Source organism: Clupea harengus, chromosome 26, assembly GCF_900700415.2.
Source record: "Clupea harengus chromosome 26, Ch_v2.0.2, whole genome shotgun sequence".
Classification (NCBI taxonomy): domain Eukaryota; kingdom Metazoa; phylum Chordata; class Actinopteri; order Clupeiformes; family Clupeidae; genus Clupea; species Clupea harengus.
The window spans coordinates 4,473,891-4,499,882 of NC_045177.1; the positions used below are offsets into that span (position 1 = coordinate 4,473,891).

General features: G+C 45.4%; 1 protein-coding gene across 1 annotated transcript; it reads left to right on the top strand.

The window, feature by feature from the left end:
* Positions 1 to 30: 30 nt before the first annotated feature.
* On the top strand, positions 31 to 25,992 carry npepps (aminopeptidase puromycin sensitive). The gene is made up of 23 exons (XM_012833860.2): positions 31 to 406; positions 5,528 to 5,612; positions 6,757 to 6,834; positions 7,534 to 7,655; positions 8,078 to 8,185; positions 9,331 to 9,531; positions 10,114 to 10,210; positions 10,326 to 10,359; positions 11,120 to 11,234; positions 11,518 to 11,682; positions 12,199 to 12,303; positions 12,894 to 12,954; positions 15,137 to 15,246; positions 15,608 to 15,671; positions 16,343 to 16,482; positions 17,507 to 17,641; positions 18,405 to 18,624; positions 19,234 to 19,376; positions 20,796 to 20,852; positions 21,107 to 21,214; positions 21,645 to 21,800; positions 22,929 to 22,976; positions 23,725 to 25,992. The coding sequence occupies exons 1-23, from the start codon at positions 116 to 118 to the stop codon at positions 23,869 to 23,871; spliced, it is 2,790 nt and encodes a 929-aa protein (XP_012689314.1). The 5' UTR covers positions 31 to 115; the 3' UTR covers positions 23,872 to 25,992.

The following is a 25,992-nucleotide window of genomic DNA, read 5'->3' on the forward strand; positions in this document are numbered from 1 at the left end:
CGCGGTGACGTAATTTCCTTGTAGTGGCGCGCACGTACGCACATCTAGTTGTTTCGGTGGAACTGAAGTGAGAGGGGAGGACGGATAGTTAGCAAGCAGCATTACAGAAGATTTTATGTTGCTGCTTCTGAGCCGTCGGGTCTCGCTGTCATTCGTTAAACAAGTCATTCCCCGAAATCCGGTTTTGTTTTCGAAGTCTGCATTACTCAACTTAAGAACATTCAAATTCAAAGTTAAATTCAGCACCGTTTCTGCAAACGCTACCATCCAAAATAGAATCACTATGCCTGAGAGGAGGCCTTTCGTACGGTTGCCCGCTGACGTCTACCCTGTCAACTATGGGTTGTGTTTGAAGCCCGACTTAATCGACTTCACTTTCGAGGGCAAATTGGAGGCGCGGATTGAGGTAAGTTTGACTGGAAAAATACGCACTGGGTGACTAGGTTAAGGTTCCAGAGCACGTTATATTAGCATGCTAAATTATTCTGGAATTCCTAGACCACGTCTTTGAGCTACCTAGCGAATAAGCTAACTACCCTGCCAGAATACCGCGGTTGCTAGCCACAGCACGCTAACGTTAGCTATCACAATTGGACAGTACAGTTAGCCTGGTAATGTCTCTGGCTAAGCGAATGTGTCTGTCTTAGCAGCTGTCCCTGCTATCTAACGTTACACTATGAGGTTAAGCAGATGTCTGTGTTCGACAACTGTTCGGGGAGATGGGTATGGACAATAGCTCGCGTGTATTGTTAGATTAGGTGGCCTCTCATAGAGGGAATTATCGTAGTTAGCTATGATGCATATCCAAGGCTAGGTTAGTAGCAAGTTCACATCAGTCACCAGTTGTGCGGCTATCCAACGCAATACATTATTCTCTGTAGTGTTTTCGAATATGGTTGAAATCCCAAATAACGAGCATACGTAAACTGGGCGGTCTCGGCAGCCAGTATTATAACTCGAATTATGTTTTTGTGCTTGAGCAAAGTTACAATGATAATAAGATAATATGATCACGATCAGATATCGTTTAATCAGGTCATAACGTTAAGTGGCAAGCCATGTTTACCTTAGGCAAAACATATTATGCTATCTTCACTGCAAATCTTGTATCCAGGGTGCCAAAATTATTGAGTAATTTGAGTTAAGTGGCTCACGCGGAGTTGAAGTTCGGGGATAAAGCCAAGTAATTATGTGACAAAGTTCATATCGCTACCAGTTTAGAAGTTTGGTCGTTAGCTTCCGCTTTAATGGCTGTATTTAACAGCCAACGCTCTCTGGGTCATGCAGAGCAACATAATATTGTGCGATATTGAGGAAATATAGATCGAGTGTCATTTGCACTAGGGTATTGCCTGAAAATAGGTGTCAGGTTCTGGAGAAAGCAGGGAAATATATCATTATCAACCCTTTCTCTTAACAATGAAGTACTGCTGTTCTCATTGAAGACCAATAGGCATCGACCTTTGTGACTCGCAGCTGTTCTGACCAAAGCAGTGTTAAAGTGTTCGTCGTCCAATTATGTTGAGTTTTTGACACTGAGTGCCCCATGGGAAGTGTGTTTGTTTGGCTCTTGTGTTTTGTTGCGACAGCAAGTATTGCCCTGTCCAAAACACCACAGCTGCAGTTGCAGGTGCAGACCCAGTGTCTATGCAAAAAAAGAAAAAAGAATTTGCATGTTCATTGCCTTGCCGTACAAGGGCTGTATTGGGGTTTTGGCGCAGTTTATAAACTGGCACATAAAATGAGGGATGAGGTCAAGGTTTGACATCACTAGATATCCGCTGATGTGTTAACTTTAGTTTGGTAGGGCTGGAAAGCGTACCCTCATAACAACGGAATTCACTTCGTCACACTGAAAATTGAATCGAAGCAGGGTCTTTATTTCAGTGTCCAAATAAAGGTGGTGTTTAATTTCTGTGCATGTTATTCATGCTATAAAAACTCAGTCCTAACAGGAAGAAACCATGAGCAGAACCAGAAAGGGGGAAGGGGGCATCGGCTTGGAGCCGGGCAGGTAGAGATAGAAAGGGGGGGGGGGGGGGGGCTGCAGAATGGAAGGAAGGAGAAAAGGATTAGCATGCTAGCATAGGCTACATGTGACAAATACAAACATAAGATGCATGATGCATACCAAATTGATAGTGGATAAGATGGGGAGAGAGCGTTCAAGTATCGTAGAACAGCTAATGGGTATACAGTTATGAAGCATCATTAACCTTGTATCATGGTTACTCCATGCTTAGACAGGACATTGTAAGGTGTTGAGGAACTATGCTTCGATACGAGTCGGTTACTGTGTTGTGCAGTGTCTTACAGTCTCTTCTTAAGGATCCTCCAGCGGCCTCTTCAGGTCTCATGGCAGTTTTGCGTAGGGGTTTTAAGAGGTGTGTAACCAGCATTCTACAGGGTACCGCTTCCTGGGATGCTTCTGTGAAACCGAACAACTTTGTGCCTTGCTGCACTGTGTGGATGAGTGAGGCTGTTTGGTCCGGTAGCTCTGAGAGGGCTTTTAGTGCCGTCTGATACTTATCAGTGCATGTGGTTCCCACACTGATGCTCTTTAGAAATCCGGTTGTTCGTCAGAACTTCACTCAAAACGAGTAGCCTAAGGGGTACAAATTGGCCGTCCTTCTCAGTGGAAAGCAGTTCTGCAGATTGCTTGACGATGGGGAGTGACAGTTCAGAGGGTGAGGAGAACCTGCTAATTGGGCTGAGTTCAGCAGCATGAGTCACGTTGGTCCTCTTCAGTAGCTCCTGAGTTGATGGTCTCTTGTAATCCTCTGCTGTCTGGTCACTCCCACAGGTTTGATTGGTGCTTCTGGAGGTCAAACCCAGTCATGAATGGGGAGGGCCTTATCTTCCTTCAACAATTTGGAGTCTGATTCTTGTGAATTTAAGTTTTGTGGAAGTCCTATATGCTTGGAAGCTTGGAAGCTGGCAATTGCAACTACATTTCTCCGTTGTCAGTGCAGCTCTCCGTTCTCTCTTCTACAGTGACCGTAAACTTGAAACGGTGACAGCCCACCTTGGTTTAATGGGTAATGTGTCCTGGGAAACCGTAATGTCCTGTTGGCGTTTGCTACCACCTCCTTCAAACCCCCACCTCCGCTCCGAAACTCGCTCTCCCCCCACCACCATCATGTCCGGTTGGCCAGCTAGTCGTCACTGAACCGTTAAATTAACTACAGCCCCCACAATGCCGCAAACTATGAATATCACTGGCAGAACTGGGCTATGCAGAGAGAGAGAGAGAGAGAGCAGGCACAAGTGAACAAGACAGCCCGAGAGTGAGAGAGAGTGAGTGAGAGAGAGTGAGAGAGAGTGAGTGAGAGAGAGAGAGAGAGAGAGAGAGAGAGAGAGAGAGAGAGAGAGAGAGAGAGAGAGAGAGAGAGAGAGAGAGAGAGAGAGAGAGAGAGAGAGAGAGAGAGAGGAGGAGGAGGACGGGGGAGAAAAAAAGCATTGCATGGAAATTAAGTGTGCCACTGTGCTCATGGGCCAGAGCGGTTCAGGTCACATGGGTGCCTCTCACATTGCATCCAAGTCACATCGAGCCACAACAAGCCTCATTTAGACTCGAAAGCCCTCACCTCACCAGGAAAGAGTGGGGTTGGGTTTCTAAAACACAAAGCTCCCACCATGTGAAGTTCTCTATCGCTATAGATTTCAGAGGGGGAGGGGGGAGAGTAGTACAATTAGCCGTGGGTAAATAGCTACCTGTTCTGTTTAATGGAAGTTATTTGGCAGGAACATGTTTCTGTCCTGCCTGCTGTGGACTTTCTCAGCATTAGGAGAAAAGAGAGCAGTGATGTACTGACGTTGCAGTTCAGTACTTTACCACAAAGGGTCTGGTTCTTCATGATGTCTGTGTGTATATTCGTATGTTTATTATGCCTCAGATATCAACACATCTCAGAGGGATACATCTACCGTTAGATGACCTGTTATTGGCATGGTATCAGGTTGCCACAGGTAAAACCATAGCGGTATGACTCGGAATGTTTGGAGGCAGGTCCTTAGACAGATTTCGAAAGAGACAATTACGCAATCACTACTCTTATCGCAAATCTGTTTCAAAACAACAACCCTACCCGCTCCACTGTCAATTAGGCTGTTCTCGGAAGTCAATTTGGTGTGTGTCTCTCCCAACCCCCCCTGCCTATCATCAGTTATTGCATGCCCTTCAGCAACTTGGGAGTAGTGGGGGACGTGGCTGACCTATTCAAACTCACCTGTGCCAGCTCAACAGAACACACTCATCTGCCCCAGAGCGGAAAGGCAGCGCACCAGCCGTGCAGTCTGCAAACCACAATAGCAGCCACACCAAACAACAATGCCCTTTCTCCGAAGCCTTAGTTGTTGGGGGGGAAAAATCCACATTTCTATGGCCACCTATTGTATGTTTTTGGCTGTAGATTCGGGCTGAAACGGTATAGATTCCAGCCTGGGAGGCCAAAGAGGGTCAATTCCCCACTACTAGGGGTTGAACAGAGTACTTGAGTATTCAAGTAATTGAGTAGGTACATCAATTCTTGAGCTTGTACATTAACATTGAGTATTTGTTCATCACAAGATACTAGTGTAAGAACTGGAAAGGGATCCGTTTCTAAATATGGTTCATTGTTGGTATTGGCCACATTTGACATACTGTTTTGTTTGGAGTCGGAGGTGAAGCAGGTTTTGGAGGGAGTTGAGAGCAGACGAGAAGAGCCGATGAGTGGAAGAGTGTTTTGGATGGCACTTGAGAAGTAAAGCATTTCAGTTCCGATCTGGTCTGTCTCCGTGAAAATAAAAACCCCTCCTGAGGATGTCAGTTTTACACTAGCTCTCATGTGCACTCAGTTTTCAGTTAGAGCTCTTGGTCTCTAGGAAGAGGAAGTATGGTGACAGCAGAAATCAATTGTTTGGAAGTTCTTTGATAAAAACAGACTGTTGTTGGGAGAAATAAACGTGCAGCAATTGTGGATCGCTCAAACATTGAGTCTCATATAAGGGACAAGTAAAGTCGTAAGGCCCAAGTACTTGAGGTATTCAGGAACTTACTCAGGAGATTATTCGATTTCTAAAATTATGTTCTCGTGCAACCCCTACCCCACCACTTGGCTCTATAGTCGGAAGCCAGCAAAAAAAAAAAAACAGAAGAGCATGCAGCTTTTTTTGGTCACTTCTCTCACTTGGTCGTGGGCACTCCGCACATCAGTGCTCTCACGGTGCTGATGAGTGAGAAGAGAGAGGTGTCCGGTTCTCACAACTGCCATGGTCCAGTGCTTGTGTGCCCCAACCCTCCCCCCTACCCACTAAGTGGCGGCCTGCAAGCAAAAGAAATAAGCCACAGCTGCAGTTGGCATCCAGAGGGCCAACTGTGTAGCGAAGCATACCACAGTGTCAGCAGTTGGCAAGCGGCATTAATATCAGCGATCTTAATCTCAAATTCGGGTAATTGACCTCGGTTAACCAAGTGAGGAGAGCTGAGCGCTGGCAGCGTTCGCTGACGTGGACTGATGCCGCCGCTGTTGTTGTCTTCTCGCAGGTCGTACAAGGAACGAATCAGATCGTGATGAACTGCGCAGACATCGACATCATCACAGCGTCTTTCGCGCCCGAAGGAGGTGAAGGTGAGTCGAGCAGGGGAAACAGCTGGCTGGGTGGGACACTCAAGGCTCTCGTGGTAGTTGTTGACAAACACTGTCCAGTTCTCTTTAAGGTTAAGTATTTGGCAGACTCTTGGATATGTATGCCTTGGTTATAAACATTTCAATAGTTTAAGAACCTCGTTGTCTATTAGTTTATTTTTGCGAAAAGATCACATCAGCACTTCAATCATTTTCCCTGTTTGTCTTGCCTGAGCATAGTGAGAGGCTAGCGTAGCTCGCCGGGGGAAAACATTAGCAGGCGCATCAGAGCATCCTGCACTTAAGAGGCATCTCACAAATGCTGTCCCTAACACACTCACTTTAATCTCACAACAGGCAGGAAGGTAAACATGCTGCTTTGTTTCTGTTCGCATGCCTGAAAAAAGCGAAACAAAAACAAGCAAGTGGTGTAGTCATAGCCTCTCATTGAAGTAGAGGCTATTGTCATGCACAGCTCAGCTCAATAACTCATACAAAATGAATGTGGTCGGTGGCACAACTAATAAGTGTCATCGCCACAGATGCTCATATCACATTAGCCCCATCTAGTTATCTAGCAGTGTTGTGTGCGTCTGTGTCATTAGCAACATTAGCCTAGTGTCTGCAAAATCTGGAAATGGGCTAAATTCCTTGGCAACAATTAGCCTTGGGGTGCAATGTCACTTGTGCGTTAGTCCTTCTTTTCTTTCCCCTCCCGTCTTCTTGCTATTGACACAGTTACATAATACAAGGTCACATCAGGGAAGGTCGCGGATGAGAGGCTAATGCTATCTTGAATATCAGTGAACTATAACAAAGGCCTTTATTTCAGACACTGTAGAGTAGCACAGGTTTTTTTTTTTTTTGGGTGATGTGTTTCAACTTGGCCATGATGCTGTCATGTTCTTTTGCAGTATACACGCGCATAGCTGTCCTATGTTCTTTTACAGTATACACACGCATAGCTGTCCTATGTTCTTTTACAGTATACACACGCATAACTGTCCTATGAGTATAAAATAATGATTTTATTTGGGTTCCATTCAAGCTTTCTGTTTTAACCAAAGGGCAAATGGTGCTTTCATTTGACAACCGTAATGTCACATCCATCTCAACAATGGAATTATAATTTTTTTGTCCCTGCTAGAAATTAACGCCACAGGGTTCAACTACCAGAACGAGGATGAGAAAGTCACGTTGTCGTTCCCCAGTGTTCTCCAGAAAGGTAAGTCTGAGGGTGGGGAGTGGGTGGCGGGGGGGGGTTTACACCGCTAATCTCTTTACACAAAAACAATTGTACCAGTATTAGTGGGCCCCGAACACCAGCCGCCTCGCATTCACAACAAACGGCTATCTAAGATTTTGCACCTCTGCTTAACGGAAATTTCCACTCACCACATTATCCGACATGCTGCTTTGTGTGTCTCCCCCCCCCCCCCCCCCTCCCCTTCATTGTGTGAGCTGTCACTATGTAGAATGAGACGCTTTCTATGTGGCGGCTGGCAACAAGCTCCATGTCAACAGCACTCTCATCAGTTGCCATAGTCATTTCCTCGTTAGGGGGCCATTTACAAGACAGGCTCTTTTTTTGTAGTGTTTGAATTTGTAAAGCGATTGTGAGCCTTCAAAAGACTACATTCACCACTTAACCACCAGCAGCTGGTTGGATCCACCACACAACCCACAATTCAAACAATTCAGTGTTGCACAGCAAGTGGGGGTTTGGCCATACAATGAAAGTACATCCTGGAGATGCATGTCTTGTCAAGAAAATTGCAGTATATGTATGATATTTTGTGAATTTTCTCACAAATGTTCTGTTTTTGTTGTAAAACGTGTCGTCCATTATGCTGTAGCTATTGTGTTTTGTCGAGTGCGAGCTGGTTGTGTTAATCGCGGTCCCTCCCCCCTCTCGCTCTCTCAGGGTCGGGTTCATTGAAGATCGACTTTGTCGGGGAGCTGAACGACAAAATGAAAGGCTTCTACAGGAGTAAATATGCAAGTCAGACAGGAGAAGTCCGCTATGCTGCAGTAACACAGTTTGAGGTAAACACAAACAAACAAACAAACAAACAAACAAAGACACACCTGGACATAAAACACCACATAGAAGGTGCACTCTGCATGCTGTGACACTGTTCCCCTTGCAGAGTTGACCCGCCGTAAGCCTGCTTTACTACGTAGTGCTCTCAAAGCTCCACACTGAATTGCAAACCTGACTTTATAATGGTAAACCTTGAGTGTCTGGTAATGGTTAACTCCGCTTGTAGAGCTTGAACAGGAATAAAGGACGAATATCTATAGAGAGGGAGTTAATGGACACTGTGCCATCCGGAGATGCGGGCAGTAGATGTGTGTGTGTGTGTGTGCGTGTGTGCATATGTTTGGATGTGTTTCGGAGAGGCTAGGCAAATGTTCTAATTTTCTTTTTCTTTGCTCTCTCTCTCTCTCTCTGTCTGTCTCTCTAGGCCACGGATGCCCGCCGAGCCTTTCCCTGCTGGGATGAACCCGCCATCAAAGCCACCTTCGACATCTCCCTGATCGTTCCCAAGGACCGAGTAGCCTTGTCAAATATGGTACATGTCTGACCTCTGCTCTGTTGGCAGCCACTGGGAAAACAGCCCCCAAATGACTCAGGGCCCCTAAAACTATTTGAGTCACGTTTCACTGCCTCACACACACACACACACACACACACACACACACACACACACACACACACACACACACACTCTTTCTCTCCCTTTCGCTCTTTATTTCTCCCTCCCTCCTGTCTCTTTCTCTCTGCCCTTTTCTCTCCCTCCCTCTCTCTCTCCCTCTCTCTCTCCCCACCCCTCTAGGTGTTTCCCATGTGTTCCTGTTTATTCTCTCTCTCTCACTCTAACCTTTCTCTTTCTATCCATTCTTTTTCTCTCTCTCTCATTTTCTCACCCTGTCTCTATATCTTCATCTGCGCTTATTCTCTCTCTCTCTCTCTCTCTCTCTCTCTCTCTCTCTCTCTCTCTCAGACTGAGAGACTGATCTTATGTAACACCTGGCCAGGAGGCATTGTGGCTCCTGCAGCTGAAGTAACCCAGCTGCCACTCTGTCCTCCGCCCCAGGAGGAGTCTTAAGGACACGGCAAATAAACAAACAACACAAACCCTTGACCCTTGAACCCCACATGTGCAGCATCACCGCACCGCACCTCCTCTATAAGCCCCACCCACTCCCATGGCAGCCCACTGTACTGTGCACCTCAGCCAACAGTTTTTGTTGTTGTCCCAACAGTGGAAGCGGTTTCCACACACTCGCACACTAAAAGCCCACTCAAAAACAAGTTCAGTTTCAGCAAACGGCTACTTGTCTGGATGTGGTGTCTGCTTTGGCAGGCCGTGCTCCTTGGTGTTTTACCAACTCCTGTAATTGTGGCGCCGCTGTTTTCCAAAACTGGGGACGTTCTACTGCCACGGACCGGCGTCATATGATAAAGCTGGATCTGTCTGCGGCTCCAGCCCAGGCCTTGTGTCTTTGACGGGGCGAGGAAATGAAAGAATTAAAGGCTCAGTTTAGCAGGCCAGTTGGAAAGGCACTGGTGAAGGCTGCTATGGCTGGAATGTCAGCGATTGTTTTCTGACTCTGTGTGTGTGTGCGCGTGTGCATCTGTGTTTGCATGCGTGCACACACACCCTCTTCCTCATGGGCTAACCTGTTCCCCATATTGGGTGCCTTCCTTCCCCAGAATGCCATCGATCGAAAGCCATATCCAGAAGATGACAGCCTTGTCGAGGTGAAGTTTGCCACCACGCCCATCATGTCCACGTACCTCGTGGCGTTTGTCATCGGCGAGTACGACTTCGTGGAGGGCCAGTCGTCGGACGGCGTGCTGGTGCGAGTCTACACGCCCGTGGGGAGGGCGGAGCAAGGGAAGTTTGCACTGGAGGTACGTTGACCGGGGGCCGTAAGACCACTGATCTCAGAACAGCCAATCTAAGAGTAAGGGAGCATAGGGGAGTTTGTCAGGTGCACGGAGATGTCCGATTCGTAGGGTAAGCCGTAGCTGCTCGGACTCCCCTTGAGTCATCAGCTCTGCTGTACCACTGCATGCGGTTCTAAGCCTGGGATAATACTCCAAAAAGGTCTACCTGTTCAGACAGGGATGAGGGACAGGCAGGCAGGGAGGGAGGAGGGAGGAGGGAGGAGGGAGGAGGGAGGAGGATATCACTTCATGTCCTGGGGAAATGAAGTGGAAATGAACAGTGTAGCTAGTTCAGTGGAAATATCAGTGTGCTTCACAGCTTCTCCTGCGCATACATGCATGAGTGAATGAGCGATGTTCAAAGTGACGTATAGCTAATCACAGTTGACCCAACAGGGGTACTCAGGGGACATGTAGTGTTTGTTTATAAGTGAGTGGATTGTTGCAGTGGCTGATGAGGTGGTTTTGGACTGTGGACGTGTCGAGTTCATAGTCCTGCCGCAAGTGTCAACTTAGTCAATGTGACATTGTCTGCTCTCTCTCTAGGTTGCTGTGAAGACCTTACCCTTCTACAAAGACTACTTCAATGTTCCCTATCCTCTGCCTAAAATCGATCTTATAGCTATTGCTGACTTTGCTGCTGGTGAGTGTATTGGTATCTCCCTCATAAGCACACCATGCTTTTGATTTGTCATTTACCAGAAATAGCCTCAACTCAACTGCATTTGTGATATTCTTTTTGTTTTCATCACGATTAGGTGCCATGGAAAACTGGGGCCTTGTTACTTACAGGTGGGTGGATTACAGGAATCTTACTGGCTAAATATGCACGAAAATTCACCAGAGCACCCAGACTTTGCACTCTGGTCAGACAGAACATTTTTTGCAAATACTCTGCTGTAGAAACGTAAGCACAATAGAGCTGGAGGTACTTGACTGCAAACAAAGTGGTTAAGCACATCAGATGGATGATTCCCTAAGCACAGATTAAAATGAGACATTTGTTAAATACAGATCCAAAGTCGCAACCAGTCCCTCGTCCGTTTAGGGATGAATGATGTGATTGAAGAGGATATGAGAGCAGATTTGCATGGTGTACCAGACGACATCAGGACGTACAGATCCGCCTGATTTTATTTTTGGGTATAGGAAGCCTATTGCAAATAGTGTATGTGACCTGAGATTAGGTTTTTCTTTTTGGTTTGCTAAAGGTATATTAAATTCCTAAATCGCACGTTCAATGTTTGACTAGGGATTGGGAAATAAACTACCCTTCTAATCAGATTTCAATCTTCAGAGTAGTATCTCAGGGCTTTGGATGTCTGTATCCTCCATCTATCACAGTGGACATATAGCATCTGGTCAGCCTTTTTTTTTTTTTGGATCATACATGGTCAAGCCACAGTTACTTATAGTCTGTCTGGGTGTAGGATCATATTGTGCCCATATTTTTGTGGGTAGTACCTTATTGTTAGAGGTTTTGTGAAACCGAACACGTTCCACTGCCTCTGAAGCACAGAGTGCTGACCTTTTCCTGTTTGCTCTTCTGCAGGGAGACTGCTCTGCTGATCGACCCGAAGAACTCGTGTTCGTCCTCGCGGCAATGGGTGGCACTGGTGGTGGGGCACGAGCTGGCACATCAGTGGTTCGGCAACCTCGTCACCATGGTGAGGCCACCGGGGGAAAGAGAGGTTCTGTACTGGGCATTAAAATCCTCTTTTAGTGAGGAAACGGTTGTTTCTTCAGTAATGTGTGATGTCGAAGTGGTGTATTGAAGATGCTGTTGGCAACTTTTTGACTGACAACTTGTTATTTAGCTACATTCCTGATTGGGTGATCAGTAAGGCGTATCGAGAACAGTTTTCGTAAGAATGCCATTTCAAATATATATGTGCTGCCAAATACTTCTCCCCCTACACACAGTACTCAAAGCATGTTCCCCTTGAACAGGAATGGTGGACCCATTTGTGGCTTAATGAGGGCTTCGCGTCATGGATCGAGTACCTGTGCGTGGACCACTGTTTCCCCGAGTACGACATCTGGACGCAGTTTGTGTCAGCCGATTACACGCGGGCGCTGGACCTGGATGCCCTTGACAACAGCCACCCCATAGAGGTACACGATGGATTTATGTTAGACCTTAAAGGACGAACTATGTTTAGTAAAAAAAAAAAGAAGGCTTCCTTAAATTAGGGTTTAGAAGGTTGAAGAACTTCAGCGTCATATTATCAGTCTTGACTTGGAACATTCTTTGTCAGTAGATCATCATCCTTGTGATGCTCCTTGTGTTCTGTGTCAGTAGATCATCATCATTGTGATGCTCCTTGTGTTCTGTGTCAGTATATCATCATCATTGTGATGCTCCTTGTGTTCTGTGTCAGTAGATCATCATCATTGTGATGCTCCTTGTGATGCTCCTTGTGTTCTGTGTCAGTAGATCATCATCATTGTGATGCTCCTTGTGTTCTGTATCAGTAGATCATCCTTGTGATGCTCCTTGTGTTCTGTGTCAGTAGATCATCATTGTGATGCTCCTTGTGTTCTGTGTCAGTAGATCATCATTGTGATGCTCCTTGTGTTCTGTGTCAGTAGATCATCATTGTGATGCTCCTTGTGTTCTGTGCTCTGCAGGTGAACGTGGGTCACCCCTCAGAGGTAGATGAGATCTTCGACGCCATATCCTACAGTAAAGGAGCTTCCGTTATCAGAATGCTGCACGCCTACATAGGAGATGAGGTGAGCAGATGAGCACCACATTTTTTTTAAAAAGAGCACTTCAGTTAGTCACCCGCACGAGTATGATGGGGTTCCTTGTCAAAACATCTTCCAGTTTAATTCACAGATTGTGATAAGTTGCACCTAAGGTGTTCCTGTATTTTTGTAGTGCAGTTAAGCATATTTTGTTATTCTCCCGTATGGATTTCTTTTGAATGATGTAGTTGTTGGTACACTTCATCTTGATTTTAGTTGCTGTTTTTAAAGTAGCTGGCTTTCAGCTGTGGGCAAAGTAAAGTTACATTTCCATTCAGTGTGTTGTGCAATTGTTTTTATCGCTACCACTTTTGAACTATTATTTAACTACTAAGTCCTATTCAGGCAAAATTATCTCCCAGATATCTATATCTTTCCAGTGGCGAACAAATCAACAGCATGCTGTCTATGTGTACACTTGCCTGCCAGAGGAGATAACATTTGATAAGGCTTTCTTTTATATAGCTTTTATTTATTAGGCAGTGAGTCGCAATAACTAATCAGAGTTCTGCAAAGTTTGCCTCCCTGCGCTGTGCAGGTTTTGTAAACACACTTATGTGGCGTCTGTTCTGCAGGATTTTAGGAAAGGAATGAATTCGTATCTGTTGAAGTTTCAACACAAAAATGCATCAACAGGTAAGCGCTGGATATTGTATGTGTGTATATCAGATGTGTAGATATGCTAGAAAAGTTGCTCAATATTTGTAATCAGTGTGTGGGGAAAGAAGTGATCTCATTTGCTCACCTCCTGTGCCACAAGATCATAACCCGGGGCGCCGTGCTAGACGTTTCTAAGCAAGTCTTTTGCACTCAAGTGTCCCGCCAGTGGTGGTTTGCGATCCCAAATGTGTCTCACGGAGAACAAAATGGCCTCACACAGACATGCTGAATGCCTGATGCGTCAGCGCTCTCTTTTAAAGGGCCGTGTATCTCCCAAGTTCCCCCATCAGCTCATCCTCATGCTTCAGGAGTGGCGCATGCAATTGGGATCACAGAGGGGTGAGAATGAGCACAGAGGACTGGGAGGGAGGCAGTGACTGGCATTAGTGTGCAGATTGCTTGATTTAGACTCTAGGTTTGTGCTGAGTCAGATCTTATGGGCTGGATTGAAACTTGGTGTCCTTGAAAGCGAGTGCAAAAATGAGTGTGTGGCGGCAGCTTTTTTCCTGCAGGGATTCACCATCTGTACATGTGGTCAGTCAGCTTGTGTTCAAAATAAGAGTTTTGTGTAAGTGAAACCAAAGGTGCTAGAAAACTGTGTGTGTCAGTGTCAAAGTAGACGTGGATCTAGCAGATAAGCCTATCTCTCAAGCACAGAAGGTTGTATATCTGTGAACATCTTGAACGTGCTCCAGCATGCTTGTTTTGGTTTGTTTTGTTTAAGGTCTGCTAGGTGTTAATAAGCAGCAGCAGCAGCATCTCTCTCTCTCTCTCTCTCTCTCTCTCTCTCTCTCTCTCTCTCTCTCTCTCTCTCTGGTTTAAGGTCTGCTAGGTGTTAATACGCATCATCTGCGTGTGCGCGGCTGGCGTCTTTAGAGAGTTTGCAAAACTCAGCAAATGAGTCACGCGCTGCGCTCATGCATGTCAGTCCGAACAAGCCATTTAGAGGAGCCTTTTGCAAAGCACAGACATCAGAGCGAATACTTAATCAGACACCAGATGACGACAGGTGTTTACAAGTCAAGAGTAAATAAAAGCAACCCCTTTAAATGTCCCCTGAGCACTCTGAGCAGGTGACCTGATGAGTTGGTTTGGCACACAGTGACAGCGTACTCCCATCGTTCCCCATAATAACATTCGCACAGCTAGTGTCTGCTAGCACAGCTTCAGACTAGAAGGTTTTATTCTTCATTGTCATGCAGATTAGGGGTTTCCACAGTCAGACAAGTTCCAAAGGTCAGTAAAGTGCAAAATGTCCAGATCATATAAGTATTCTGGGTAATTCCAAAATGTGTATAGGCCTAATATCTGGGAAAAGGTACGACTGTTTTCATTGTCTTGCGAATCAATGAGCACGGATGAGAGAGGGCATTTATCGTGGATTGTGTCAGGGTGTTGACAGAATGTTTAAAAGCTTTCATGGATGCTTTGATCAGAGAAAGTTTGGGAATTTAGTCTGACGAGGTGTGGGAACGCTGTGTGGGAGACTTGTGAACAAACACTGTCCCTGTGCAGACCTGTCCCTCTCCCTGTCCCTGTGCAGACCTGTCCCTGTCCCTGTGCAGACCTGTCCCTCTCCCTGTCCCTGTGCAGACCTGTCCCTCTCCCTGTCCTCTCCCTGTCCCAGTGCAGACCTGTCCCTCTCCCTGTCCCAGTGCAGTGGAGTCGCACCACTTCTCAAACCCATCTGATGCCACTCAAGTCCTTCAGAGGCGTGTGCGTATCAGAGTTTGTCTGTCGGGTGTGTTTTGATTGGGCTGGAACTCAAACGGGCGGGATGGCACCCGTGGACTAATACTGTATTATCAGGCACAGACAACCCCAGGCCAGGTGGCCAGGTGGATGGATCAGTGTGCATTTGAACTGTAGTCATGTGTGTCTGGCCAGAATCCCTTTACCTCTTTAACAGCATTACTGAGCCAGTAGCACTCTAAGAAAGCTTACAGTGAAATTGTTACCATGACAACGTGATGTACATAATTTACAACCACTGGGAAAAGCACCCAGTTATGTGCTAATATTGGCTTGAGGTCAGAGGTCAGATAATGACCTGCCTTCTTGCATAGTTGACCCTGAATGATTGTTCTCTTTTTTGCCTGTCTGAAAAGTGTTGTTATTTGTAGGGTATTGAATCTCGTTTCCCCCCCCCTTTTTCCAGAGGACCTTTGGGAATGTTTGGAAGAGGCCAGTGGGCTACCCATCGCTAAAGTGATGAACTCCTGGACCAAGCAGATGGGTTTCCCCATCATCGTAGTGGACCAGGAACAGGTACAGCAACCTGTTGTTGTGTTTTTGTTTTACACTAGCCTTATGATCAGGACAAATCAATCATTTGACAATAGAATATTAACAAAGAATCTGAATATTTTTGACTACCTGATGGCAGTGCAGGCGTCAGTAATCCTCGTCAGTTACTCTTTGTCAGTAATCCTCGTCAGTTACTCTTTGTCAGTAATCCTCGTCAGTTACTCGTTGTCAGTAATCCTTGTCAGTAATCCTTGTCAGTAATACTTGTCAGTTACTCTTTGTCAGTTACTCTTGCATGGTATTTGCACTGTTTTCTGTGTGCACATATTTGTTGTCAGACACTGTTTTTAAAACCAAAAATGCTCTCCAACCTGTTTCACAGCAAGGGGAGGATCGCGTTCTCAAGATCTCTCAGAGGAAGTTCTGTGCCAGTGGCCCACACAATGGTGAGAGGAACTCCCAGGAGTCGCTGCGCAGCACCTGGAACTAGACACACCCAGCCAGCGCAGGGGTTACGCTCACCCTGCAGGGAACACTGTGTTTGTTCTAACAGTTTTTATCAGTCATTGTGTGTGAGGTCTGGGGGAGGGGGAGGGGGGCACACACATACACACACACACACACACACACACACACACACACACACACACACACACACACACACACACACACACAATATATATGAATGCTTTTATTGGAGTAGTAGCACAAGACGTGAAACTGTGGTATTTCATGTTACATCACTGTTTCAGGCCGAGCTCAGGCAACTGTGTTGAGTAGAAGGCTGGGACCTCCATTGCCATTTGTTAAGAAAAACTTGGCACAGATGGTCATTTTAAAATGTCTCCAAAATAGCTAGATTTATCTTTCTGGATTTCAGCTGAGCAGATGAAATCAATGTTTTATGCAGTTTGATGATGGCTTAACTTGCAGTATAACCTAAAGTTTAGTTTAGCATTTTACAGGCCATTCATTTTTCAAAAGTCATTTTCATTGCACATTTGGAAAACTGATATGTCTTCATCTGCATGGCTAGGATGACTTTTTTTTTTCATCACTGACATAGTGGAACCCTTCTGATGGTTCTAATGGTTCTCTGTTCTCTCTGTGGTTCCAGGTGAGGATTGCCCTAGTTGGATGGTTCCTATCAGTATCTGCTCGAGTGACGATCCCGCTTGCACCAAGATGAAGGTGCTTCTAGACCAACCCGAAATCACAATCGTCGTTCCCAACATCAGCCCTGAGCAGTGGATTAAGGTCAGGCATGTTGTGTGTGTGTGTGTGTGTGTGTGTGTGTGTGTGTGTGTGTGTGTGTGTGTGTGTGTGTGGCAATGTCCTTCCTTCTTGATTCTTTACAGCATGCAATTTCTTGTTACCTTGCACCATAATTGTTGAAGGAATTGCCGTCACCCAATGTATTGTGAAGCCTAGACAAAAAAAGAACCTTTGTTGTTAAGAAATGTAAAAGTTATGTAAGCCTTTAAGCATTCCCATGCAGTTGATTTAAAATGCTAAAGGTGCCGTCACAGGAGTCCAGAAATGATCTGTGCCCCATGGCCTGTGCAGTCATTGACAGAGGACCTTGCAACACACACACACACACACACACACACACACTCACACTTTAATCAGCATGTCCATCTTGCAAGCTGTGAGCTTCCAGCTCTCCTTTCAAAAATGCTGCAATTACAGGAACAAATGTGGGGGGAATGCAATGGAGGCATTGGATGCTCTCCAGAGCCTTGCAAATGTTTCTTTTTTTTTTTGTTTGTTTTTGTTGGGTCATGATCCCTTAATTGAGCAAAGCTTGCTTAATCCCCATTGGCCCTCGGTTCCCTCATAAGTGCTCTCCCTGGTGGCCGAAGGTGGCCAAAAGCCCCCATGTGTTTTCTAAAAGGGAATTCTTTGCTTCCTCCCTCCCCCCCCACCCTTTCCCACACTCTGACCAACCTACAGGCCTTCATACTCATACGCGCTCTCTCTCTCTTCCTCCCCTCCTAACTGGCACCTGACTAGCGCTTAACTTGCACTTCAGCAGTTACATTCCTGCACTTCTTTTTCCTCTTTTCTAGGTTGTTGTTTTTCTAATTCTCATGTAAAGTAGTATTTATTGTTACACCATGCTTTTTTATTGCTCTTAGCTTGACTGTTCTCTCCCTTGTACGTCGCTTTGGACAAAAGCGTCTGCTAAATGTAAATGTAATGTTCTCTCTCTCTCTCTCTCTCTCTCTCTCTCTCTCTCTCTCTCTCTCTCTCTCTCTCTCTCTTCCACGCTCACCAGATTAACCCGGGCACGGTGGGGTTCTACCGTATCCAGTACAGCACGCCCATGCTGGACAGCCTGCTGCCGGGCATCCGCAACCTCACCTTGCTGCCTGTGGACCGGCTGGGCCTCCAGAACGACCTCTTCTCCCTGGTGAGCCACCAAGAGCGGTTGGCGGTAGCGTCGCTAGGCTGAGGGGCTGCGGCTATGAATCAGATAAGGGGGTTGGGGCCCAAAGCAAAGGGTTGGGGACGGGGGCAAGCTAAATAGAGTTTAGCTGCATAGAGTTTAGCTGCATAGAGTTCAGTTTAGCTGCATAGAGTTTAGCTGCATAGAGTTCAGTTTAGCTGCATAGAGTTTAGCTGCATAGAGCTTAGCTCTAGTGGTTTTTAGCTGGTAACTGCTGAGGTTAGACAAGTTATGCAATGTTGCTTTTGTATTCCTGCTGGCTCGCAGATGTGTCACGGGCAGGCTTTGCTTCACTAGGTCAGGGTGTAGAACCCACACAGTCACCAGTGAGACCCACCCACTCGCAGGAACCATATAAATGCTCTTTTACTGGCCTTGTTTTTGGTGCAGTTGGGTCACTTATTTCAGTCACCATTACTATCTATATTGCCCTGAAGGTGCCTTTATCTTTATCTCCATAGTGGCAACCTTAACATCCCTCCTGGTCGTTTATAGAGCGCTGAAGAGCTACTTACTCCGTCCATAACACAGATAGAGAGGGGGAAAGAGACACGCCACAAATAGAACTGGCTCTAGTGAAACGTGGTAATGATTGACTGCAGTTGTGGTGGCGTCTAGTCTGTGGTCTTTGCTGCTCGCTTTATCATCTTCTCCACCTCTCTCTCTCTCTCTCTCTCTCTCTCTCTCTCTCTCTCTCTCTCTCTCTCTCTCTCTCTCTCTCTCTCAGGCGCGGGCCGGTATGATCAGCACAGTGGAGGTGCTGAAGCTGATGGAGGCCTTCGTGAACGAGCCCAACTACACGGTGTGGAGCGACCTCAGCTGCAACCTGGGCGTGCTCTCCTCGCTCCTCTCTCACACCGACTTCCACGAGGACATCCAGGAGTTGATCCGCGACCTCTTCACCCCCATCGGCCTCAAGCTGGGCTGGGACAGCAGACCAGGCGAAGGTGAGCCTCAAAGGGGTCGAGGTCAAAGGTCGAGGGCTGGCGATGTAGGAGCAGGGACCACAGATGGTAGCGACACAGACAGCTGGTTTTGCCCAGGTGGTGGGATACTGTGTTTGGACTCGACTCCAGAGCAAGATAAAGCACTAATATTCTGTGCTGTTTGCCTGCTGGTCTGTAGTTGGTTAATAATAGAAGACTCCTCTGAGCTTCGTGTGGTGTACTGCTGCCTTTGAGCCCAGGCGATGCTAAGTTGGATGAGGCAGGACCAAATCATGATGGCCTTATTCTCCTGGGCAGCAGCTCTGTGAACTGTGAAAGTGCTAATTATTTTTCTCTCCGTGTTCTCCTTCACACTCTTCTCTCCTCTTTGACTCCCTCCATCTCCCTCCTTATTCTCCGCTGCTTGATTTCTCACTCTCTTTCTCGCCTCCATTTCTCTCTTCCCTTTATCTCCCTCTTTTCTCTCTCTCTCTTTCCTTCTGTATCCCTAACTTTCTCCCCATCCCTTATTTTGCTCTCTCCTTTCTTTCCTCTCTCTCTGTCCTTTGTTTTTCTCTCATTTCTTTCTTTCTCTCTCTCTCTCTCCCCTCTCTCCTCCCCTCTGTGCAGGCCACCTGGATGCTCTGTTACGGGGTCTGGTTCTGGGGAAGCTGGGGAAGGCGGGCCATAAGCCCACTCTGGAGGAGGCCCGGCGGAGGTTTAAGGACCACGTGGAGGGCAAGCAGACCCTCTCGGCAGACCTCAGGAGCCCAGTAAGATCTGCTCAGCCTGTCTGCTGACACACGCATACACGTACACACACGTACACACACACGTATACACACACACACACACACACACACACACACACACACACACACACGTGTATGCACAAGCATGCATACATACATATGCAATCACAGACACACACACACATATGCACAAGCAAACGTATGCACATAAGCACACATATGCAAACACAGACGTGTAACAAAAGCGTTCAGACACATGCTTACACTAAAACGAATGCAGTCTAATACACCAGTCCTGCAATACATGTTAACCTCATGAAGGTTATAATGTTCAGTATTTGTTCAAACTCATTTAGAGAGCTGTTGGTCCCTCTGTGTGTGGTGGAGGCTGCAGTTTGTGGTGCAGTTTAATTCCATTGCGTTGTACTGACGTGTGTGTTACATTGACCACCCCATTTCAATCAGTGCATAGCAGAAACACCTTTTGTGTTTAATTCAACAGCACCACAAACATCCTCCAAAATGGTCATACTGTTGAATTGCCACCTCTCTTAAACTGCTTCAACATAAACTGAACATCGTACCAATCATGAAGGGGGATTTATTGCAAGGCTGTATTAGGTGTACCTAATAAACTAGCAACTGAGTGGATATTCAGACACAGGAGCAGACTGACACATATTCACTCACCCTGTTTCTCCCTCTCCCTCTCCCTCTCCCTCTCCCTCTCTCTCTCTCTCTCTCTCTCTCTTTCTCTTCTCTCTCTTTCTCTTCTCTCTCTCTTTCTCTCTCTCTCACGCGCACGCACGCACACACACACACCCTGAATGGTGAGTGAGAGAGAGAGAGGGAGCTACTGAAGTTAGGGTATTATTATGGCTCTGCTGCCAGGCTCTTAGCAGTGTATTATTGACACAGATGAGTTATCACACTGACCTACCTGTCCTATGACTCATTTGACATGGGTTTTTTTTTTTTGTTTCGTTTTATCCTCTCAGTCGAGCTTATGAGACTCACACTCAGAGACAGCAGGCTTTCACATGATTCAGATGAATTCAGATACCCAACAGGAACCTTATATTTAGTCAGACAAAAATAGGCTATGTTGAAAATAAACGGTCACATTCGCTAAGCAGGTTGTAAGGCCTATGCTTGTATGCAACACAGCCAACTGTTTATACTGGCGCAGTAAAAAGGCCATATTTAACTGACACTGGAAATATTACAGAGGAGCAATGAGGTGATTCCTAAGCCGGCTAAATGAGAACATTTGCTCGTAGTAAGGAATTATGTTATTTCTTAGTAATCGTGGCTTACAGCCTGCATTTTAAATGTGTCCCTGTTTTTTGCAATTGAGATTGTCTGTACAAGATGTTTATGATTTTGTACAACCATAAAATGTGTGTGTGTGTGTGTGTGTGTGTGTTCGCAATATTTCAGGTGTATCTCACAGTGCTGAAGCATGGAGACAGTGCAACGCTGGAAACGATGTTTAAGGTAAAAGGCCCGTCACCCCTCCCACACACACACCCACACACACCCCCACACACATAGACACACATATACACACATATACACACACATACATACATACATACATACATACATACACACACACACACACACACACACACACACACACACACACACACACACACACACACACACACACACACACACAATCACCCACACTCTCCCTCCTTTTTAGTACTTGTGTAATTTGAACTCTATATCTCTTTCTCCTTCTGCAGCTCCACAAGGCGGCAGACTTGCAGGAGGAGAAGAACCGCATCGAGCGGGTGCTGGGCGCTATCGCTGCCCCTGATCTCATCCAGAGGGTCCTGACCTTTGCCCTCTCGGTATGACCCTCTACTCCTACCTACACGCATGGACGTACAATCCAATCGGTGACCCTGCTACACGTTAACAGTCCATCGTCCTCAGATCCATTTCTTTCATTACTGTGGAGTGGTTTGTCATGGCAGGGCTTCGACTCTGAAATATCCATCCAGGACTGTCTACAGTCATAACTCACTCCTTCAGTCGTGTGACAACGTGCTTTGTCAATCCTAAGTGGGTGATTCTCCGCATACTTAGAGCGTCGCATAAATTGCAAGTTGTAGTCCAAACACACACAATATTACACACCCTTAGGTATACAGTGGTGCTACAAATAGGTATTTCGTTTCCATAGAATGGAGATTTCGTTTCTTTGTAACTGTAAGTGATCCCTAACTGTTGTCCATGTATGGGAATGGAACCTCAAGCGTGTGGTGTTACCCCCTGCAGGAGGACGTGCGTCCCCAGGATACCGTCTCCGTGATCGGGGGAGTGGCGGGCAGCAGCAAGCACGGGCGGAAAGCGGCGTGGAAGTACGTCAAGGACAACTGGGAGGAGCTTCACAACCGGTACCAGGGCGGCTTCCTCATATCACGGCTCATCAAGGTGAGAGGGGACACTCGCATACGTCTGTCAGCGCACACGGGGTCTGCACACTGCCACACAGTCCATAGGCACGCATGGGCTCACGCTCATACACATACACATGCCTGCCTTTGTACACACACACACACACACACACACACACACACGCTCATGGCCAGTCACAACAGTTTATGTGCACATAAATGCTCTAAGCACGTGCACATACCACCATACACACACACACACACTCTCATGTTACATACTCTTTCATGTCCACTTTCTGGAGTGCCCAGTTTGCCAGGTCAGTTGATAAGGGTAGGGTTTTCCATGTTTCCTTGTAAGGTCTGTTGCAAAGCTGCAAAGCAGTGCAAGTGCAATAATGGGTCAGTCACAGCTACCCTCACGATAAGCTGATGGAACATGTTGATGTAAGCGCGGCACAATTCTGTGCATTTGGATTATCATAATTGTATTACTATGTGAGTCAGAATTGAGCTGTTCAATTGGCCTCTGTTCCTGGTTAGGAGCAGTGTTCAGACGCATGACTCTCATGTGAAACAGAAATATGCACTGGCCAATCCTGTTTAAGTGAACGACACCGCTCTGCTGAAAATGATGTGAGATGTGAAACGTGTGTCTGGAGTTTGGATTTCAAAAGGCGTGTTTTATTACAAAATGGCAAATTATGCTATTATTATGTGCTGTTCCTCATGGCTGTAGAACCTAGTATGAGATTTCTCTTTTGAACACAAAGACTTACACCGATACAGCAGTGTGAGTGTCAGTGTGGCTCTTTCATCTACAAGCTCCTTTTATGTCTGCTTACTGATAGCTGCATAAATTAGGCTACTTTGTTGCTGTGCAGATAAGTAGACATTATATGCATTATCTCTCTTTGTGAGGTGAGTATATAATGGTAGAATTCTCATTTTAGGCTGACCTATGCCCTTTAAGGAGTAATCAAGTTTTGTTTACGTGGACAAGCTGAATGTCAACTTGCAAGTCAATATCCTGTTTTCTGTCAGGGACATCATTTCTACGGATAGACTAAGCAGTGTAAGTGAAATGGTTGAATGTGAGTCACTGCAAAACCACAGGTGTGGTTGTGTTGCCCAGACGTGTAATCGATGTTTTTGCATCCTCTCCTAGCTTACTGTGGATGGATTTGCAGTAGACAAAATGGCTGCTGAGGTGAAGGTGAGTGCTGCTGTCCATTAATCTATTCCAACTCTGTTGCACGGGTTTGAGATAAAAATGGGTCTGTGTCAAAATGACTTGAGTCAGTACCTAGGTTTTTAAGTATAAGTATATTTATTGCTTTCTAAAACAGCTGGTGTTTTTTCATTCATTAACAGACAAACTCACATACATCTATGAAATAACACAAACCTAAGAGATAGAATAAACACGTACATTTTTCTTTAATTGAACATCATGCTTCGTGTGCCTGCCTTACTTTCCTTTTGCAGCTGGCAAAAAACCTTACAAACACCAACAACAGCACAGTTGCCAAAAAGGCTTGCTAGCATGTTAACTCCCCCTAATAGCTAATCGCTAATGTGGCAATATAGTTGGTGGCGATGTGCTGTGAAAGCTTTCTTTTTTTTAACGTTTTCACAGGGTGGTCTGACCTGTACCACAGAACTTCATAGTGCATAGCCTAGGCGTCTAGTTGGAATGAAGAGTGTGTTTATCATGTTATCACATGAACACATACCATGGAAATTCATTTAAATAAAGGCTTCAAAAAGTGGCAAGTTGTTGCACGCTGTCTCTTTAAAGAGCAACACTGCAGTCATATATCAGTCTCTTTCTCTGCTGTTGACCTCAAGGCAGTCCCCAGGTTGAATTTTTTAAAACATTCATGAGAATCCTCAGATGACAGATGAGTAAATTAGGAAATGACACACTAGCAACAAACCTGTCTGTCTGTCGTTCGTTTCAGAGCTTCTTTGAGAGCCATCACGCGCCGGCCGCGGAGCGCACGGTACAGCAGTGCTGCGAGAACATTCTCCTGAATGCCGCGTGGCTCAAACGCGACGCCGACGACATCCAGGAGTACCTGATGCAGCGCAAGGCCCCGCCTGTCTGACCCCTGACCCCCTGCTTCACCCACTTCAGACCTCCCAGCAGTTATTTGCTGCCTCCTTCCGCCGGCCCATCACCACTAACACTGGAGGCAAAAGCGAACTATGAAAACAAGAAACTGGGCTTCATTTTTGTAAAACCAACCAAGCGGCAGACAAGAAGAAGATGAAGAAGATGAAAAAAAAAAAAAAAAGTCTTGATGATAATAATGATTTATTGATAATTGTGCAACCATTTCCATTTTAGTGGTTCAAGATAAACCTTAAACCAACCAAATTCGTTCTAGTCTTGACGAGGAATGTAGTTGGCCCCATTCTGCCCTTCTGAGATTGAAAAAGGAATTTGTGGATTCTCCATCTGATAAAGAATATCTCACATACGCTCTCACACACACACACACACACACACACACACACTTCACACGCATTATAGAGGCTTCGTCTTTCATGCAATTTCTGTATACTTACACACAGTACAAGAAATGTGAATTGCTTTTTTTTTTTTGTCTATTTGTACCTGCAGCCCATCCTTAAAAAAAAAAAAAAAAAAAAGACACAGCACTTCTCCAAGGTTAGATGTTTTTATGTTTATTGTTCGGTGTTTGTTTTCTGCGCAGCCAGAGTTACTTCACACATGTTCTCACTATTCCTAATAGTATGTTTCGTTTTGTGACGCATATCTTCACTCTGGGTGTGAAGGCAAACAAACAAAAGAAGGGTGCAAAGGGGCATAATGGGGCCAGATGGCGTGGCGTCTGATGGTATTGTGAACTTTATGGCAACGGCACTGATCTCCATCGCTAATAACGGTTAGCAGCAACCGAGCAGAGCTAGCATGGTACTGTATGTTATTGTATAATGCAAATCTTGTCACCTCCCCCACTCACCTCCTATGAATGATCTTGATAAGAGATGTACCTGGTTCATACATGGTTCCTTGTATACCGTCACTCCCTAAGAGAGAGAGAGAGAGAAAAAACACATTACCACTTGTCCCACTACACACTACCCACAACCTGTGTCTGCGGTCCACCCAAGAACAACAGAACTGTTGATAGGGATGGGAAAGGAATAAAAAGCAAACTACGACGAAAACTACATATCTAAGCATCTATATATGTCTGAGACGTTAAACAGAAGAAAAAAAGCTTTTTGAAAACCTTTTTATAAAGTATATATTCAGTGATTTAATCTTGTGTAAATTGTATGGGAGTACAAATAGGGAACGTGTGGGCCCCTTGGATTAATTTACTTGAGAATCTAGTGATAAACGGGCCCGTTTTGAAACATTGAAGTGAAGTGATCATTTACATTGATTTACACCTTGTACTTTTAAGGCCTTAAGATTGGTTTGAGGAAAACGAAAAGTTTGCAATAACTCTTCAAAGTGGTTAATTGTAGCCTGTTTCCAGCAAGTGTTTAAGTGTCATGGGATTCCACATAGCCTTGTTGAATGGATATATATCTGTCTATAGAATTCATTATTTGATGTGGCTTTGAACCTTAAAGATGATCATCCAATCAATTGACAGTCTTTCCCAGAAACATTTGTTGTGCTTTTGTTAAAAAAGAAATGCAGTTGGTGTTCATTAAAAGTAAAAAAGAAAGAAAAAAATGTATTAAAAACAATGTTAAATTAGTACCGTTGATTTTATGTGTGAGGTGTGAAAGTGCATGCCTGAAATCAAGTTTTTGATATATAAGTTAACAGTTGCAAATCTGGTTCAATTGTTTTCTATGATCATTCACAATGAGCAATGCACCATCAGAGATTACAAATGACTTCATTTAGTAAAAATAAAATGCTGTATCAAACGTTCATACAATACTTAACAATATAACACATCTGTAGATAAATACATTATATGATGTAGATTATTGGGGCGGGGGGTGGGATATTGTTTATCTGATGTGAAGATGGAGGCTGTTGAGAACTGTTGAAATAGCCCAAAGGGATGTAACACTGTAAAGTCAAAAGAGGATTTTTTTCTTTTGTTTGTTTTTGTTTTCACATGTATGCTCTTACTCAGAAACTCTGCTGATGATGTTCTATGCTTTGTGGTAGCGACAAGAAAGAGTCGAGGATCTGTCGATCTGATTTGAATATCAAAACTATTCAACCATCA